Here is a 16,072-nt window from a genome sequence, read left to right as displayed (position 1 = left end):
AATGCTCTTTGACTGATATCAAAGAGTGTACTGCCTATGTTTTCTTCTAGGAGTTTTATGGTTTCAGGTCTTACATTTAAGTCTTTAACCCATTTTGAGTTTATTTTTGTCATTTCTTTTTCTTTCTTTCTTTCTTTTTTTTTTTTTTAGCTGTACCACACATCATGTGGGAGCTTAGTTCCTTGACCAGGGATCAAACCTGTGCCCCCTGCAGTGAAAGCACAGAGTCTTAACCACTGGACCACCAGGGAAATCCCTCGAGTTTATTTTTGTAAATGGTGTGAGAAAGTAGTCTAGTTTGATTCTCGTGCCTGTAGCTGTTCAGTTTTCTCAACACCATTTATTGAAAAGACTGTCTTTTCCCCATTGTATATTCTTGCCTCCTTTGTCAGAGATTAAATGATCATATAAGCGTATTTCTGGGCTCTCTATTCTGCTCCATTGATCTATGTGTCTGTTTTTGTGCCAGTACTATACCATTTTGATTACTGTAACTTTGTAATATAGTTTGAAATTGGGGAGTGTGATACCTCCAGTTTGTTCTTCTTTCTCAAGATTGTCTTGGCTATTCAGGGTTGTCATTGAGACCTTGATAGGGAACGCACTGAATCTGTAGATCACTTTGGGTGGCATAGACATTTAAAAAATATTAAGTTCTCCATTCCATGAACATTACCTTAAATTAACCTTAATTAAATTAACATAATAAAGGCCATACAAGAAAAGCCCACAGCTCATATCATAATCAATGGGAAAAAACTGAAAGCTTTTCCTCTAAGATCAGAAACAAGACAAGGATGCCCACTCTCACCACTTCTATTCAACATAGTCCTGGAACTCCTAGCCAGAGCAATTAGGCAAGAAAAAGAATAAAAGTCAGCCAAATTGGAAAGGAAGAAGTATAATTATCTATTTGCAGATGACATGATCAAATAAGAAGAAAACCCTAAAAACCCCACAAAAAAACTGTTAAAATGAATCAACAAATTTAGTAAAGTTGCAGGATATAAAATCGACATGCAAAAATTAGTTGCCTTTCTATTTACTAACAAGGAACTATCTGAGAAGGAAATTAAGAAAATAATTCCATTTGCAATAGTACCAAAAGAATATAATTCTTAGGAATAAATTTAACTAAGGATGTGAGAGACATGTACACTGAAAACATTGATGAAAGATAAGAAATAAATGGAAACATAGCTTGGTGCTTGTACTTTGTACTTTACAAAGTGTTTTCACAATAGTATCTCATTTGAGCCTGATGCCAATGCTGTGAAGTAGAAAGGGCAGGTAGAAGGCTTGCCAACAGACAAGGCAACCGAGGCCCCAAGAGGACTGGATGAGAAGCTGGTTATTCATCAGATTAGTGACAGAGGGTTAGATCTTGGGTGTCCTGCATGGCCTCTGGGCTCTTTCTACGGCCTTACTCAGATGACAGAGTAACCACTTAATGAGCACCAACGGCATAAACTGCAGTGGACCACAGGGGTTATGTAACCCCGTCAAAGGCACCGCCAGTGCAGGCAACAATCTCTATGGAAGATAATACACACATAAGGCTGGGAAACATCTACACTGTATCATTTTAAATAGGATTATGAAAGTAATCACACACACATACATGTACTCTACTGCTTGATACTCTTCAGTGGCCTCAGGCTTAAATCCACATTCCTATTCCTCAGTATAGCAGTCAAGGCCTGTCACAGGCCAGCCCCTCTCCAGGCCCTTCATGTCACTGCCTACCTCCCATTCCATGCTCTGGCTGTGCTCAGCTGCTTGTGGTTCCTCATGTGGGCCATGCCCAGGGACAAATGCCCTCTCCCCACCTCTTCTTAAAATGTGCTTCTCATCAAGCTAACATCTACTTATTCTTTCCATCTTAGTTCAGGCATCACTTTCTCCTGGAAACATATGCACGCGTGCACACATGCATGGGACTCTTGGTCAGCTGTCCTTCTATTGCTCCATATGATTCTGTATCACTTACTTGTCCATCTGACCCCTAGTCTATGAGCTCCTTGAGGTCAGGGCATGAGCCTTTTGTCCCTCTGAATCGTGTGTGCACAGGGCCAGGCACACAGTAAAGGCTCAACGCATACCTAACAAATGACTGTGCGAGCACGGAGGCCCAGCATGGAGCGCTCCAACAGCCTCGCGACTTCAGACGCTTCGCAAAGCGGGATGCTATTAAAGAATCAGGATGTCTGGGAAGGAATAAGGGGAAGGTGCAACTTCCCTGATGGTGGAAAATATCTTAAGCAACTTCAATGTGAGCTTTTGTCTGTTCTTCCCTGGGCCTCCTGACACAGGTGACTGGCATGCTGATCTAGCCACAGGTTAGTGCCAAGCCAGGGGTTGGGAAACCTGAGCCAGTCAACAAAGCCAAACTGAGCAGTGGACTGCTGAAGACCCAGCGGCCCAGAGAAATGAGGTGACTGACCTGAAGGCTCCCTGCAACTTAGCAGTAGGGTTAGTTCCAAACTCAGGCATCGGAATCCCAGTTCAGGGCTCTCTCTACAGCACCAGGCACCCTTTGGATCTGAGGTAAGGCTCAAAGGGCTGTGGACCTGACCGGCACCAAGGGTCTTACAAAGGACAGGAAGCACACGACAAAAGGACAGACAGAGATCTTGAACATAAACATGTGCCAGACCAGCAATAATCAGCACAGGTCCCAGCGGAGATAGGCTATCGAGAGAATGAGAATCCAGACACACATTTTCTTCCCGTGCTAAAGATTCCCGTGTGTTTGTTGCTTTCCTGACTTTGACTCTGGACAAGGCACAGGCTGAATGCCTCAGGTACCTTATCTTCAAAATAACCTGCAAAGCAGCTATTAGATCCTCATTTGTACCCATGAAGACAACAGAGCTGAGCGGGGTAAGTATTTAGCTCAAGGTCACAGAGCTAGTAAGTGGCAGGGCAGGAATTTGAACCTGAGTTTTCTCTACTAAGCAAAGTGGCTTTGGGTGATCAGGAAACTTTAAACCACAGCTTTCAGTGACTCTTCAAGTCTCAGTTTTGCTGTCTGCAATTGAAGATAATTTTGTGCTGGTGTTCTTCAGTAGTAATTCATGTGAGATCCACAGGGGTATTTAAGAGGCTCAATGCATGGTACAATGAAAGAAGGAAGATGACCATGTTTTAAAACAAACAGTCTGGAGCTGACCACCAAACTTTCTGGGACATTCATCCCTCAGCCAGCAGCAGAGGTAAGAATGGAAGTGTCTAAAACTCAAGGATGACTCAATAGTTTGCTTTTCCCTGGAGAGCAACAGACATGTAAATATACCCAGTGCTGGAGACTCTACTCATGGCAGACATGGGAGAAACCGAAGAGCACCCATCTCAGGCACCCAGTAGAGGGAACAGCATGCAAAGACAGCCTCTGTGAGAGCCCAGTTTGTTCAGAACACAGCACCCAGGTCTGGCTGAAGGGAAGTGTGATGGTCAGTCTTATATGTCAGCCTGGCTAAGCTACAGCTCCCGTTATTCAATCAAATGCTAACCCAGGCTTTGCTGTAAAGCTATTTTATAGATGTGATTAAAGGCTATAATCAATTAACTTAAATAAGAGAGATTTAATCTACGCTTCCATCAGTTGAAAGGGCTTAAGAGCAGAACTGAGGCTCCCCAAAAGAAGAAACTCCACATACGTGTGCCTGTGAGTTCCAGCCTGCCCCTCCTGATGGCCAGACCTACAGATTTGGGACTTGCCTTGCCAGCCCTCACAATCATGCAAAGCCAATTCCTTGTAATAAATCTCTCAATATATATCTCACACTGGTTCTGTTTCTCTCATTGATCCCTAACTGATATAGGAAGACAGGCAAGTCTCAGAAGGTGGGGATAAAGGGGAAGCTCAAGCTGGACCTGAATTAGAGAGCCCTGCAGCGCATGTTAAGGGCTCTGGACTTTTCCTGAGAAGATAAGGGGAGAAGCAGAAGGGATTCGAGCAGATGAAGAGCAGAATCAGATCTGCATTTTAGATGCTGTGAGTCTGTCTGCCTGTAGGATGGCGAATGAACTGGAGTATACAGGGCAAGACAGGAAGTGGCACCACACAGAGGGAGGAAGCTGGAGCCATAATTCAGGTAGGAAATGGTGAGATCTTGGTTGGACAAAGGCCTAGCAGTGGAAATGGAGAGAAAGGGGTGGGTTTGAGAGAAACAGGAAAACTGAGGAGTTAAGCCTCGTAGAACTTGGTGACCTACTGGCTGGGGATGAGGGAGAGGGAAGAGGACTCCAAGCTGATTTTCAGGTTGATGGCGCTTTTCATCCTACTGGACCTCGACGCTACATGGCAGCAACTAGAGGTGTCGTCTCTCATGCACCAGCTGCCAAATCAAAACATGAAGCCAACGACACTCATTAACTACCCAGATGCTACATACAGATCATCCAGCTTGATAACAAGAATATGCCTGCAAGACACCCTGTTGTGAGCCCTTTGGCTATTTTAGACTGAATCCTTCAGCTGCCCCTGTGCAGAATAAGGTAAAAGGCAACATCTGGCAGAACAAAGCCAGAAAAACATGGCTGGAAAGATCCTGGGTAGGAAGGAGGGAGGTGAGAGCAGGAGCATGGTCAGAGCAGCTGTTTCTGCCATTTCCCAGACCTTGGAGTAGACCAAAGGCCTGGTGGGAATCTGACAGCCTCAGGGGGAGAGTGAGTGCTGTGGCTCTGGCTGGTGAAAAATATCAGAGCTTCCACAGGAACCCTGGGAGAACTGGTGGTGAACAGAGAGGAAGACAAGAAACCCAAGCAACACCACCCACATCACAGCTTTGATTCCATTTCCTGTCTGCAAAATGGGCAGAGTTATTCCACTTACCACCAAACAGGAGAAAAGGGATAATCAAGCTAGAAAAGACTTGGAAAAATACCAAGGTCTGTCTGGGAGAAGGAACAGATGGAGGCATTTGTTTTAGTGACTGGTTAAATGATCTTGTCATGACCATTAGTTTCTTTATGGTCATGACATTTTTTTTTAAATTATTGTTTATTATTTATTTTTGGCTGCATTGGGTCTTCACTGCTGTGCACAGGCTTTCTCTAGTTGCAGTGAGCAGGGGCTACTCTTCGTTATGGTGCGTGGGCTTCTCATTGCGGTGGCTTCTCTTGTTGCGGAGCACGGGCTCTAGGCGCGCGGGCTTCAGTAGTTGTGGCATGCGGGCTCAGTAGTTGTGGCTTGCGGGCTCTAGAGCACAGGCTCAGTAGTGGTGGTGCATGGGCTTAGCTGCTCCGCAGCATGTGGGATCTTCCCAGACCAGGGATTGAACCCGTGTCCCCTGCATTGGCAGGCAGATTCTTAACCATTGCACCAACAGGGAAGTCCCATGGTCATGACATTTTAAAAGAGGAAAAGACAGGACCTAAAAACATTCATTAATAAGGTTTTGTTTCTAATAACAGTGGACAAGATGTTACTAGACCAACCCTCTTGAAAATAACAACCATAACCTTTGGACAAAATATAAAAGCTTTTATCTGAAGGTACTGAAAAGCAAACAAAATCAGGTAGAAACTGGAGGGGTGGTCCTCTTGGAAGGAAATGGCAATGGATAAGTTTCCCATTTCTTTTTATAGCTCTTCACCTAAAGGCAGGCTCCATTAGGAGCCAGGCCAGGAGGCTAAAACTTTGGTAGAAACCCAAAAGCCAGTCTTACTGGCTTAAAGAATCTAAGGCCACTTTGGAGCAGCTACAACAGCAAGAAAGTGATGCTGGGAAGGACTGAGCCAAGGAAGTGGAACCCCAAAGTCTGCATATAAACTCAGTCTGACTCTATGGCTGAACTATGAACTATGCATGCAGAGGGCACAACCAGCCTACTTTAAGAGATTTTAGCTGCCATCTACTACAGGGGAAATAGAGTTCAGAGATTTGAGCCCAGCCACATTAACTGCCTGATAAAGAAAAAAATCAAACTCTACAGAGGAACATAACAATGCAGAGTCTCTACAACACATCACTCATAATGTCAGAGATACAATCCACAGTACTAAGCAACACAGAAACAGGAAAATGCGACCCATTCAAAAGAAAAGGCAACCAATGAGACTGACCCTGAGATGACTGAGATGTTAGAATGACAAGGATTTTTGTAGAAGCTGGTATAACTATGCTGAAAGATTTTAAAAAGAAAACATACTTGTAATGAACAAATTGGAAATCTCATCAGAGAAACAAATTATTAAAAAATAACCAAAAAAAGAAACAAAAACCAGATGGGATCTACCCAAGAATAAAAATATATGTCCACACACAGACTTGCAGCATATGTTCATAGCAGCATTATTCATAGTGGCCAAAAAGTGGAACCAACCCAAATAACCATCCACTGATGAACAGATAAGCAAAACGTGCTATATCCATACAATGGAATATTATTCAGCCATAAAAATGCATGAAGTACATATGATACAACATAAATGAACCTTGAAAACATTATGCTAAGTGAAATATACCAGATACAAAAGACCACATTTACATGCATGTGACTCCATTTACATGAAATGTCCAGAATAGGCAAACTCATAAAGACAGAAGGTAGATTCGTGGTTGGCAGGGGCTCAGGGGAGGGGAGAATGGGGAGAAATTGCTAGTGGGTACAGTGTTTCTTTTGGGGGTAATGAAAATGTTCTGGAATTAGATAATGGGGATGATTGCACAACATTCTGAATATACTAAAACCCAATGAATTGTATACCTTAAAATGGTTAATTTTATATGTGAATTAAAAGGTAAGGTAAAAAACATTATGGGAAACTGGGTGATGAATATAAAACTCTGTACTATCTTTGCAATTTTTCTGTAAATATAAAATTATTCCAGGGACTTCCCTCGCGGTCCAATGGCTAAGACTCTGCACTCCCAATGCAGGGGGCACAGGTTGGATCCCTGGTCAGGAAACTAAGATCCCACATGCCTTGTGGCATACAATGGGTAGGGTAGGGTAGGGTAGGGTAGGGTAGGGTAGAATAGAGTAGAATAGAGTAGAATAGAATAGAATAGAATAGAATAGAATAGAATAATTCCAAAATAAAAAGTTCATTTTAAAGTAATTCTATATATAATAGCATCCAAAAACATTCTTAGGAACATAAATTTTAAAATATATTCAAGGGACTTCTCTGGTGGCGCAGTGGTTAAGAATCCTCCTGTGAGTGCAGGGGACATGGGTTCGAGCCCTGGTCCGGGAAGATCCCACATGCCATGGAGCAACTAAGTCCGTGTGCCACAACTACTGAGCCCACGTGCCACAACTACTGAAGCCCATGTGCCTAGAGCCCGTGCTCTGCAACAAGAGAAGCCACTGCAATGAGAAGACTGTGCACCACAATGAAGAGTAGCCCCCGCTCGCCGCAACTAGAGAAAGCCTGCACGCAGCAAAGGAGACCCAATGCAGCCATAAATAAATAAATAAATAAATGAATAAATAAATAAATAAATAAATAAATAAATAAAATAATCAAGACCTGTACACTTAGAAGTACAAACCATTGCCAAGAGAAATTAAGAACACTCAAGCAGAGTTATACCATGTTCATGAATTGTTAAGATGTCAATTCTCCCCAGATAAGGGTGACCAATCATCCCAGTCTGCCTGGGACTGAGGGGGTTCCCAAGATGCAAGGATATCATTTCTAAAACCAGGGCAGTTTGGGGAAAACCAGGATGAATTTCTCATCTAACTTCAAATTGACCTATTGTTTCAATACAATCCCAATTAAAATCTCAGCTGTATTTTTTTTTTTTTTTAGAAATTGACAAGCTGATTCCAAAATTTATGTGGAAAAACAAAGAACCTAGAGTAGCCAAAACAATTTTGAGGAAGAACAAAGTTGGAGGACTCACAATATCTGATTTCAAGTCTTACTAAAAAGTACAGTAAGTACAGTATTGGGTGAAAGGATAGACTCAAGATGAATGGAAATAGACCCTCACATATATAGTAAATTGATTTTCAACAAAATTACAAAGGGAATTCAATGGGAAAGGCTAGTCTTTTCAACAAATTGTCATGAACAATTGGACACCCATATGACAAAAAAAACCCCAAAAACTTCAAACTACAATTGATACCATTCACACAAATAACTCGAATGGATCATAGACCTAAATGTAAAACCATAAAACTATAAAACTTCTAGAAGAAAACACAGGAGAAAATCTTTGGGGCGTGCAAATTAAAACTATAAGATACCACTATAAACCCCCAGAATAGCCAAAATTAGAAAGACTGACAACATCAAGTGTTGACAAAGATGTGGAGCAACCAAAATGTCTCATTTCATGGGTAGGAGTGTAAAATGGTACAACCACTTTGGAAAGAGGTGTCATAAAACTAAACATAACCTACTCAATGAGTCAGCAATTCTTCTCCTAAGTAAGGACCCAAAAGAAATAAAAGCTTAAAAACTGTGTACACAAATATTCATAAAAGCTTTTTCATAACAGCCATACTGGAAACATCCCAGGAGTTCATCTAAGGGTAAATGAATAAACGGTGGTATATTAATAGAATGGAATTCTACTCAGCAATAAAAAGGAACAAATTAGTAATGCAACAGAGATGAATCTCAGAAACATGAAGCTGAGTGAAAGAATCCTCACACAAAAGAGTACATAGTATATGATTCCATTTACTTGAAGCTCTTGAACAAGCAAAATTAATTTATGGTTTAAAAAATCAGAATAGTGGTTACTTCTGAGGGTGGGGGAAGAGCTGACTGGGAAGGGGCAAGAGGGAACTTTCTAGGGTAATGGTAATGTTCTAAATCCTGCTGGAAACTTGGGCTACACTCATGTATATTACTTGAAAAATGCATAAAATGCTACACTTATGATTTGTGCATTTCACTAAATGCAAATTTCACTTTAAAAATTCCATTAGCTACTAAACCCAACAGAATGCTCTACTGCCAATTCATGACAGGACTTCAGAAACAAGGAAGAATAGGAGTTGGACCATTCCCTCTCCTCAGCATCTCTACACACTCCCCCTGGACACTCCGTAAATCAGATAAGGATAAGTCCTTTGCCCAACTCTTGTACCATCAGGCACCAGGTACCCTTGGGCTGTTCTTCTCCCAAACAAGATCCCAGAATAGATTCTGAAATTTATACCTAGTATAAAAGAGTGATTGGCCTCTACTCTTCCTGGGCACTTGTTTTTGTTTTTGTTTTTGCAGCACCGTGTGGCATGTGGGATCTTAGTTCCCTGACCAGGGATCAAACCCGTGCCCCATGCAGTGAGAGCACGGACTCTTAACCACTGGATGGCGAGGGAAGCCCCTCAACTATCCCCTCTTGAACTGAATATGAAATAAACAGGCTGACTCCGTTTTCTCCAAGAACACATGCAACTCTAATTGAAAGATACATTAAAACATAGAAAAAAACTAGAACAGTACCTAGCATATGAATACATTCATGAAGCAAGTATTTTGAAAAAGCCACAGGCTTTTTTCTTTTTTTTTTTTTTGGCCCTGCTGTATGGCTTGCAGGATCTCCGTTCCTCGACCCGGGACTGAACCCAGGCCACGGCAGTGAAAGCCCAGAATCCTAACCACTAGGCCACCAGGGAACTTCCCACAGGCATTTTTATTTTTATTTTCTTTCAATGAAAAAAGATGAAAGGCCACACAGGGCCTTTCATCTAAAAGAGTAGGGATACCTCAGCTATAAATTTTGAGGAACAAACTACTTTGGCCAAGTAGCCAACCCTCCCTTACCCCAGGAGGCCATCATTAACCTTTCAACTCCCCAGTGGGTGTGGTCCTCTAGCAAGAACTGATTCACCCAAACAAACACAGGTGTCCCCCACCTGTACCACCTGCAGTGGCTCAGCGTGGGAAGCAGAGGACTCCCTCCAGCTTCCAGAGCTCAACCCTTTCATTTGTTAAGGTCATTTGCTAATTTAAATTAAAAAAAAGAGAAACAGAAAACACTTGAGGACTAGAGCACAAAAGAAGAGTTAGCTCCTGGTTATCCTGCTAAAGATCCTTTGTCCCCTTTTTAGGGGAATGCTGTCCTCCTGGAAACTATTTTTCTCATCAGAGTAAAGTTGAGGTAGGGAAAGTGAAGAGGGAAAGAAGAGGCACAAAACATGGAGAAAACATAAAGTCCTGCAGACCTTAAATTCAGGTCTGTCCCTGGGGCTCAGGATGCTCCTGTCTGCTTGGTCATGGCGCTCCTTCCTCATATCTTATGAGGCCTCCATGAGCCCCAAGTCCAGAAGCCCAGGAGAAGGACCCGTGGAGCACAGTGGGTTTATAAAGCTGATGACCACCCCACCTCCCCTCCCTGCATTCTCTCTGAGCTGATAAGCAACATTCCCTACACCCAAATGCTCTTATGTAGGAGTATGTGAGTCTTAAAAAACAAAACAACAAAAAAATCTATAGCAAAGAGACCAAATTGATCTGACCAAATTGATTCTTTTGTCTTTTTCTAGAATTTCGCTCTTTCCCACAAAGTAACAGCAAGAGTGGAATGAGAACCTGCAATAGTTCTCAGCTGCTCTTCCTTGCCTTCCTGGAAGCCCATTTTAGCCTCTGGAAGCCAGTGATGCCAGATTTGGGAAAGCAAGCAGACTTAAACTTCCAGTTTCTTTGGGAGAAGTCAGCTCCTCCTGCCTTCACCACCTTCTGGGACTCTTAAGATGGCCCAAGAGCTGCATTGATGCCTCCTCTCCTTTGATCTGACCCAAGGACCCCCCCCAAGTTAGAGTAGTAATTAGCAACTCTATTCAAAACAAACCTCCCTCCCCATGTGCATCCACTGACGAGCATCAAATAAGATCTTTCCCCGTTTTGCTCCTCAAAATGTCCTAATGGCTGGTTTTGTACAAATTACAGCTCAATGTCCAAATTCTTATCAGGACTCTGTTAAAAACCTCAAAATCATTCCTGCCAAGAGCCCCACATCAGGGGAGATGACCCAGTGTAAAGACCACTGTACTGCACACTCCACAGACCACAGTGTTCATCACATCCTGAATTGTGCAATGAGGCAGCACTACCTAGTGGGTGGAGAATCAGAGTACTTGTTAATACGTTCACTTTGTCCACTGCATCTTTCAGATGGCAGAACACAGGGCCAACCCAGGAACCAGCATTCACCACTGCTGGCTGGACCCCAGGTAGTGGCATCACGGCTGCCTCTGGCTTAGCACAGGCCCTCTCTATTTCACCCTCAGATCCAGACCCCAACTCCATCCACTCCCTCTCTGCAATGTACTCTATGCTCACCCTTTGAAAGGGGGTGGGGGAACCAGAGAATGCAACCACTAATTCAAACCAGAAAAACCCGAGGACACAGAACTGAAAAGAGTTTTTCATCCAGTCTGTCTGAAAGACCCCTTCCCCTTTAAGAATTTTGGCTTGGCTACTTGGCTCACTGCTGTCAACGCCAGAAACCTATTTTCTTCACTCACTCCTGCAAATAAAAGGAAATGAAATGTGTGTATGTGGCTTTGCAACTGAGCTCTTTTTTGCGCTTAAGGGAAGAAAAGTGGGGGTCGGGGGCAGAGGTACCACACAGAACTGGATGCATGGAGGTGAGAAGCCAAGGTTTAATTAACCTCACTGGCCTGGGATGTGGAGACATCATCTCTGACTAGATGATACACAGCATCAAGTGCCTCATGTGACCCTGCTGCTTTACACCTGGGGACTAAAACAAATGTTTTCTATTTGCTGTTCCTTCTCCTCCTCCTCCTAGGATGATTTATGGACTGAGACAGAGTGGGGTTGCTTGGTAGGAGTCAAAATTTTGGGCTGGAACAACTGGTGACTTGTCAACAGCACACCATCAAATGGTCCTCACAACCCCACTAAATGCAGACAGAACCAGCCTGTGACAAGGAGCTGACACCCACCTGAGTTTAGTAGGTAACAGAGACCACTCGGCGGTGCAGTGGTTTAAGTTCTCAAATGAGAAGCTATTTTATACAAGCAAAAAGCTGCTGTCTGTCTCCTAACAAATGGGCTCTCTGAAAAGACTGGAAAGGAGGAATTCTCTCTATTTAGGTAATGGGATGGGATGTGTCCACAGCGCCATTTGTTATTACTTCTTCCCTAGCAGTTAACAACCCCAAACCTTCCGCTAGGCCCTGATCCAAGACCACCACAGCATCCAGTACAGCAGGGCATGCAAACCACAGCCTGTAGTCCGCTCCCAGTCTGTAATTTGAAACAAACAAATGGACTTCCCGGGTGGCACAGTGGTTGAGAACTGCCTGCCAATGCAGGGGACATGGGTTCGGGCTGGTCTGGGAACATCCCACATGCTGCTGAGGAACTAAGCCCGTGTGCCACAACTACTGAAGGCTGCGCGCCTAGAGCCTGTGCTCCGCAACGCGAAGCCACCGCAATGAGAAATCCGCGCAACCACAACGAAGAGTAGGCCCCGCTCGCCACAACTACAGAAAGCCTGCACGCAGCAATGAAGACCCAACGCAGCCAAAAATTAATTAATTGATTAATTAATTATTTTAAAAAGCCAGTTCACAATCGGTAGAATCTGGCCAGCCCCTGGTGCACTCTTCCTAAGCACCCCCCGTGGAGCCGAGACAGAGCCCCTGTCTCCTGACCACAACTCTGGCTCCCCGGGCCCAAAACCTCTCTCCCTAGAGCATCACTTTTGCAAGTAGAAAGTTCCTTCGACCAGGACCCTGTGCACTCCACTGGCTGCAAGAGTTGAGGAATGGAGTCACACTGGAGTCGGCTCAGGGCAGCGCCCAGGCATATCTCAGAGGCCGAAGCTCCTGTGTGCCAGCAAGAGGGAAAGTCTGAGGAGGACGGCCCTCCTCCAGCCACTCAGTCTGTCCTCCCAACCCCTCGGCCCCCACCGCCACCTCCCGCTCCTCAGCGTTGAGCCTCGGGCGCACGCAACCCGGTGGCCTGGGCTCGGTCCCGCAGCTCGCGCGGAGCGCCCTCCCCGCTGGGCCCCGCACTCACCCACCGCCCGGATGCGGAAGCCGCGCGGCGGGCGCAGCGCCCGACGGCACCAAGCGTCGCGCAGCACCTGCAGGCTGGCCGGAGGCGCGTGCACCAGCAGCACCCCGCGCCGCAACCAGCCCTGGAAGGCCAGCCGCGAGGCGGCGCGCGCCAGCCGCGAGTTCCAGAAGCAGCGTGCGTTGGCGCGGCAGAAGGCGCGAAACACTGCACGCCCGCCCGGCTCCTCAGCGCCCCGCGCCGCCTCCTGCGCCTCCAGCCTGCAGAGCACGAGCGCCAAGGAGCCCGGCGCCAGTTGCACGGGCCGGGCCATGCTGCCTCGGCGGCCAAGGCCCGCAGCCTAACGCATCGCCGGGCTCGGCAACCGCGCTGCACCGGTGGCTGCCGCCAGCGGGAGGGATCAGCTTACTGCGCTCGGCGCCGGTTGCCGGGAGAACGGGACTCCAGGGGGCGGGGCCGATGTACGCGCCAGGTCGGGGGAGGGGCGGGACTCGCAGGCTGGGACGGCCACCGCTTCCCACCCCCGCAGGCGCCCAACAGGGGTTTCCAGGCGCTAAGTTCCCAGGTCATTCTCCACACCCCAGCCAGGTCTCTGCCCACCCAGTCCCCAAACTCCCACCCCGGGCGACTCCCTTCACTTCTCTGCTCCCCGGCAGTCCGGAGCTCCTCTTCCCCCGATGGGCGCTTGCTGGGGCTTTTCCAAGCCTTAGGGTAGCCCCGCAGTCCCCGGGGAGCCGAGCCGGCTCCAACTGCGGCGCGAACGGTACGGCCAGGGTTCCTCAGAGCTGGGAGGACCAGGATGGCCGCCGTCGCCCTGGCCTTGGGATCGCCCCCAGGGAGAGAGGCCACGAGGGGCAGACTCGCTCGGGTCGGGAGCAGGAGACCCAGGTTTGAGTCTCCGTCTGCTAATCAGTTTGCATAAGTTTCTTTCCCTCTCTGGCCTCAGTTTACTGTCTTGTAAAATCAGGAGTTGGGACTCAATTCTAAGGACCTTTTTCATGACCTTCTGAGGTTCTGGGGTCTGGTCTCGCTTCTGGGTTATCCAGTAGAGTTAAAGTATAAGGGACGGAAAGTGATCCAGAGGTCCCACCCCCAATGGCTGGCGAGGCGCAGTGCTGAGATCCCTGGGATTCAGGCCTGGGTTGGGATGGGGATTCCGAGAAGAATCCCCAGGAGTGAAGGGAGAGGGACTTGTGATCTGTCACAGCAGACTCTAGCCAGCACCTCGGAGCATGAGGTACAATTCAGAAGCTGAGGGACAGAAAGGCTGGAACCCTTATTGTTGCACTGGGTGAGGGCTTCTCCGAAAAAGAAGAGGAAGGACATTCTTAGTACAATCAGTACTATAAGAGGGAGTAGAGGGACTTGATGAGACATGGGGGTCGTTCCAGATTGATTCCAGGCATCAATAACAACTACAATGATTCGAGATAATCTGCACTCTGCCCCTAGTGAGTCACTTATCACAGTAAATGATAGGTGATGTTAATAACCATTGCTAACATGTATTGAACACTGTATGCTGGGGGCCTTAATATCACAACTCTGTGTTAGCTTCTATTAGTATCTCTATCTTTTTTTTTTTTTTTAACAGATGAGGTAACTGAAGATAGGTTGGATTAAGAAGTATTTCCCAGTCACACAGTAAGAAATGGAGTCAGACAACCGCCAAGTCAGGGTTCCCTATGACAAATAAGTCTGACACAATTTTCAGTTCAAATAAGCATGCAAACCTGAGACAACCATCTCACATCTGAAGTCTGACTCTGAGATGGATGGATGGATGGATGGGTAAATACAGCAGAGAGCCCAAATGAACTAAATGTCTATGTCTGTATAGCCTACACAGGGAGGGCCAAGCTCCCCCTCTCCGTCACGATAAAGATGACTTTCCTGTGTTCCCCAACCTGGGGAATTATGACTTTTATCTCTGTATCTCTAGCGTCTACTACAGTGTCTTTTCCATAATAATGATAATGATAATTCCCATTTACTCTCAGCTTGCTCTGTGCCTATAACTGTACTAAGTTTTACATGTGTGATCTAATTTTATCCTCAAAATTAACCCTCTGAAAGGGGTAATATTGAGGCCCATCTTCCACAAGAAAAACAAAAGAGAGTTTAGGCAGCTTGCCCATGAGGACAAATCTGCTGGTGGTGAAGCAGAGATCCCAGTGTCTCCTTGCCCACACAGCTGGCTAGAGGGGGAAGCAGGAGACCATCACCCTGACTCATTGGACCTGTGGTCTGCTGTGAAAAGTTGTCCTGAGCTTGAGTCTCTGTCCCAAGAATTTGAACTGGAAATAAACAGAGACAAGTCAGGCCCTTACTAGCAAGGCCTGTAGCTGCAAGGCTACTGGCAGGTAGACCCAGCTATGAGGTTTCATGGCCTGAAATTATGAGGTAGAGCTGCCTTAAACTGTGGAAACTTTTGTTCAGATGTGTGAAATTTGTCCTATCATTTTATTTAAGCTAGTCCAATTAACAAAAGAAGGGAGAAAGAATGTGAGGGGGAAACTTTTAAACTACAGTCAACTACATAGCCACTTATTTTCCGAAAGGATCAGCTACCATCCAGATATTTCCAAACTCCTACAAAATGGAACATGTCTTAAAAGTTAAGAGGAAAACTGTAGGCCTCCAACCTGAATGGCCTATATTACATGGCAAAACTAGAGAAACTGGAACTTCTCAAGGGCCTTCCATCTTTGGGGTCTCTGCAGACCAGACACAAACATTTTAGAAGACGGATTTGTTATCATTCTCCACTTAAAGAGGCACAGAATAGTCAAACTAAAAACTAGAAAGTCTCAAGATGGAAGGATTCCCCCCCCCCCCAGTGGACTCTATGCCTGAGAAAGGACAAAGTAATTCTAACATTATATATAAATCCAAATGGCATGCTATGCAGTCATTAAGGATAAGACAAAACTTTATATACTGATACAAGACAATATCCCATATATATATTCTAAGTAAAAAAGAAAACTAAATAGGTCTAGTATGATTTTTAAAAAAAGAAAGAAAAGAAAGAAATTAAGAAACTAAGAAAGAGAAAGAAAGAAGGAAAGAAAGAGAAAGAAGGAAAGAAGGAAAGAAAGAAAGA

At 45.4% G+C, this 16,072-nt stretch overlaps 1 protein-coding gene across 3 annotated transcripts in view; it reads right to left on the bottom strand.

Moving 5' to 3' along the window:
- Nucleotides 1–13,279, bottom strand: part of STOX1 (storkhead box 1) — a 53,969-nt gene extending 40,690 nt beyond the window's left edge. For all 3 annotated transcript variants that reach the window (XM_068548861.1, XM_068548863.1, XM_068548862.1), the window contains exon 1: nt 12,970–13,279. In XM_068548861.1, coding sequence (XP_068404962.1) covers nt 12,970–13,279 — 310 coding nt within the window. The remainder of the gene's footprint in view (nt 1–12,969) is intronic.
- Nucleotides 13,280–16,072: the final 2,793 nt, after the last annotated feature.

Source organism: Eschrichtius robustus, chromosome 7 (genome assembly GCF_028021215.1).
Source record: "Eschrichtius robustus isolate mEscRob2 chromosome 7, mEscRob2.pri, whole genome shotgun sequence".
Classification (NCBI taxonomy): Eukaryota; Metazoa; Chordata; class Mammalia; order Artiodactyla; family Eschrichtiidae; genus Eschrichtius; species Eschrichtius robustus.
Note: the sequence above shows the minus strand (reverse complement) of the source record. Positions and strands in the feature narration are given on the sequence as shown.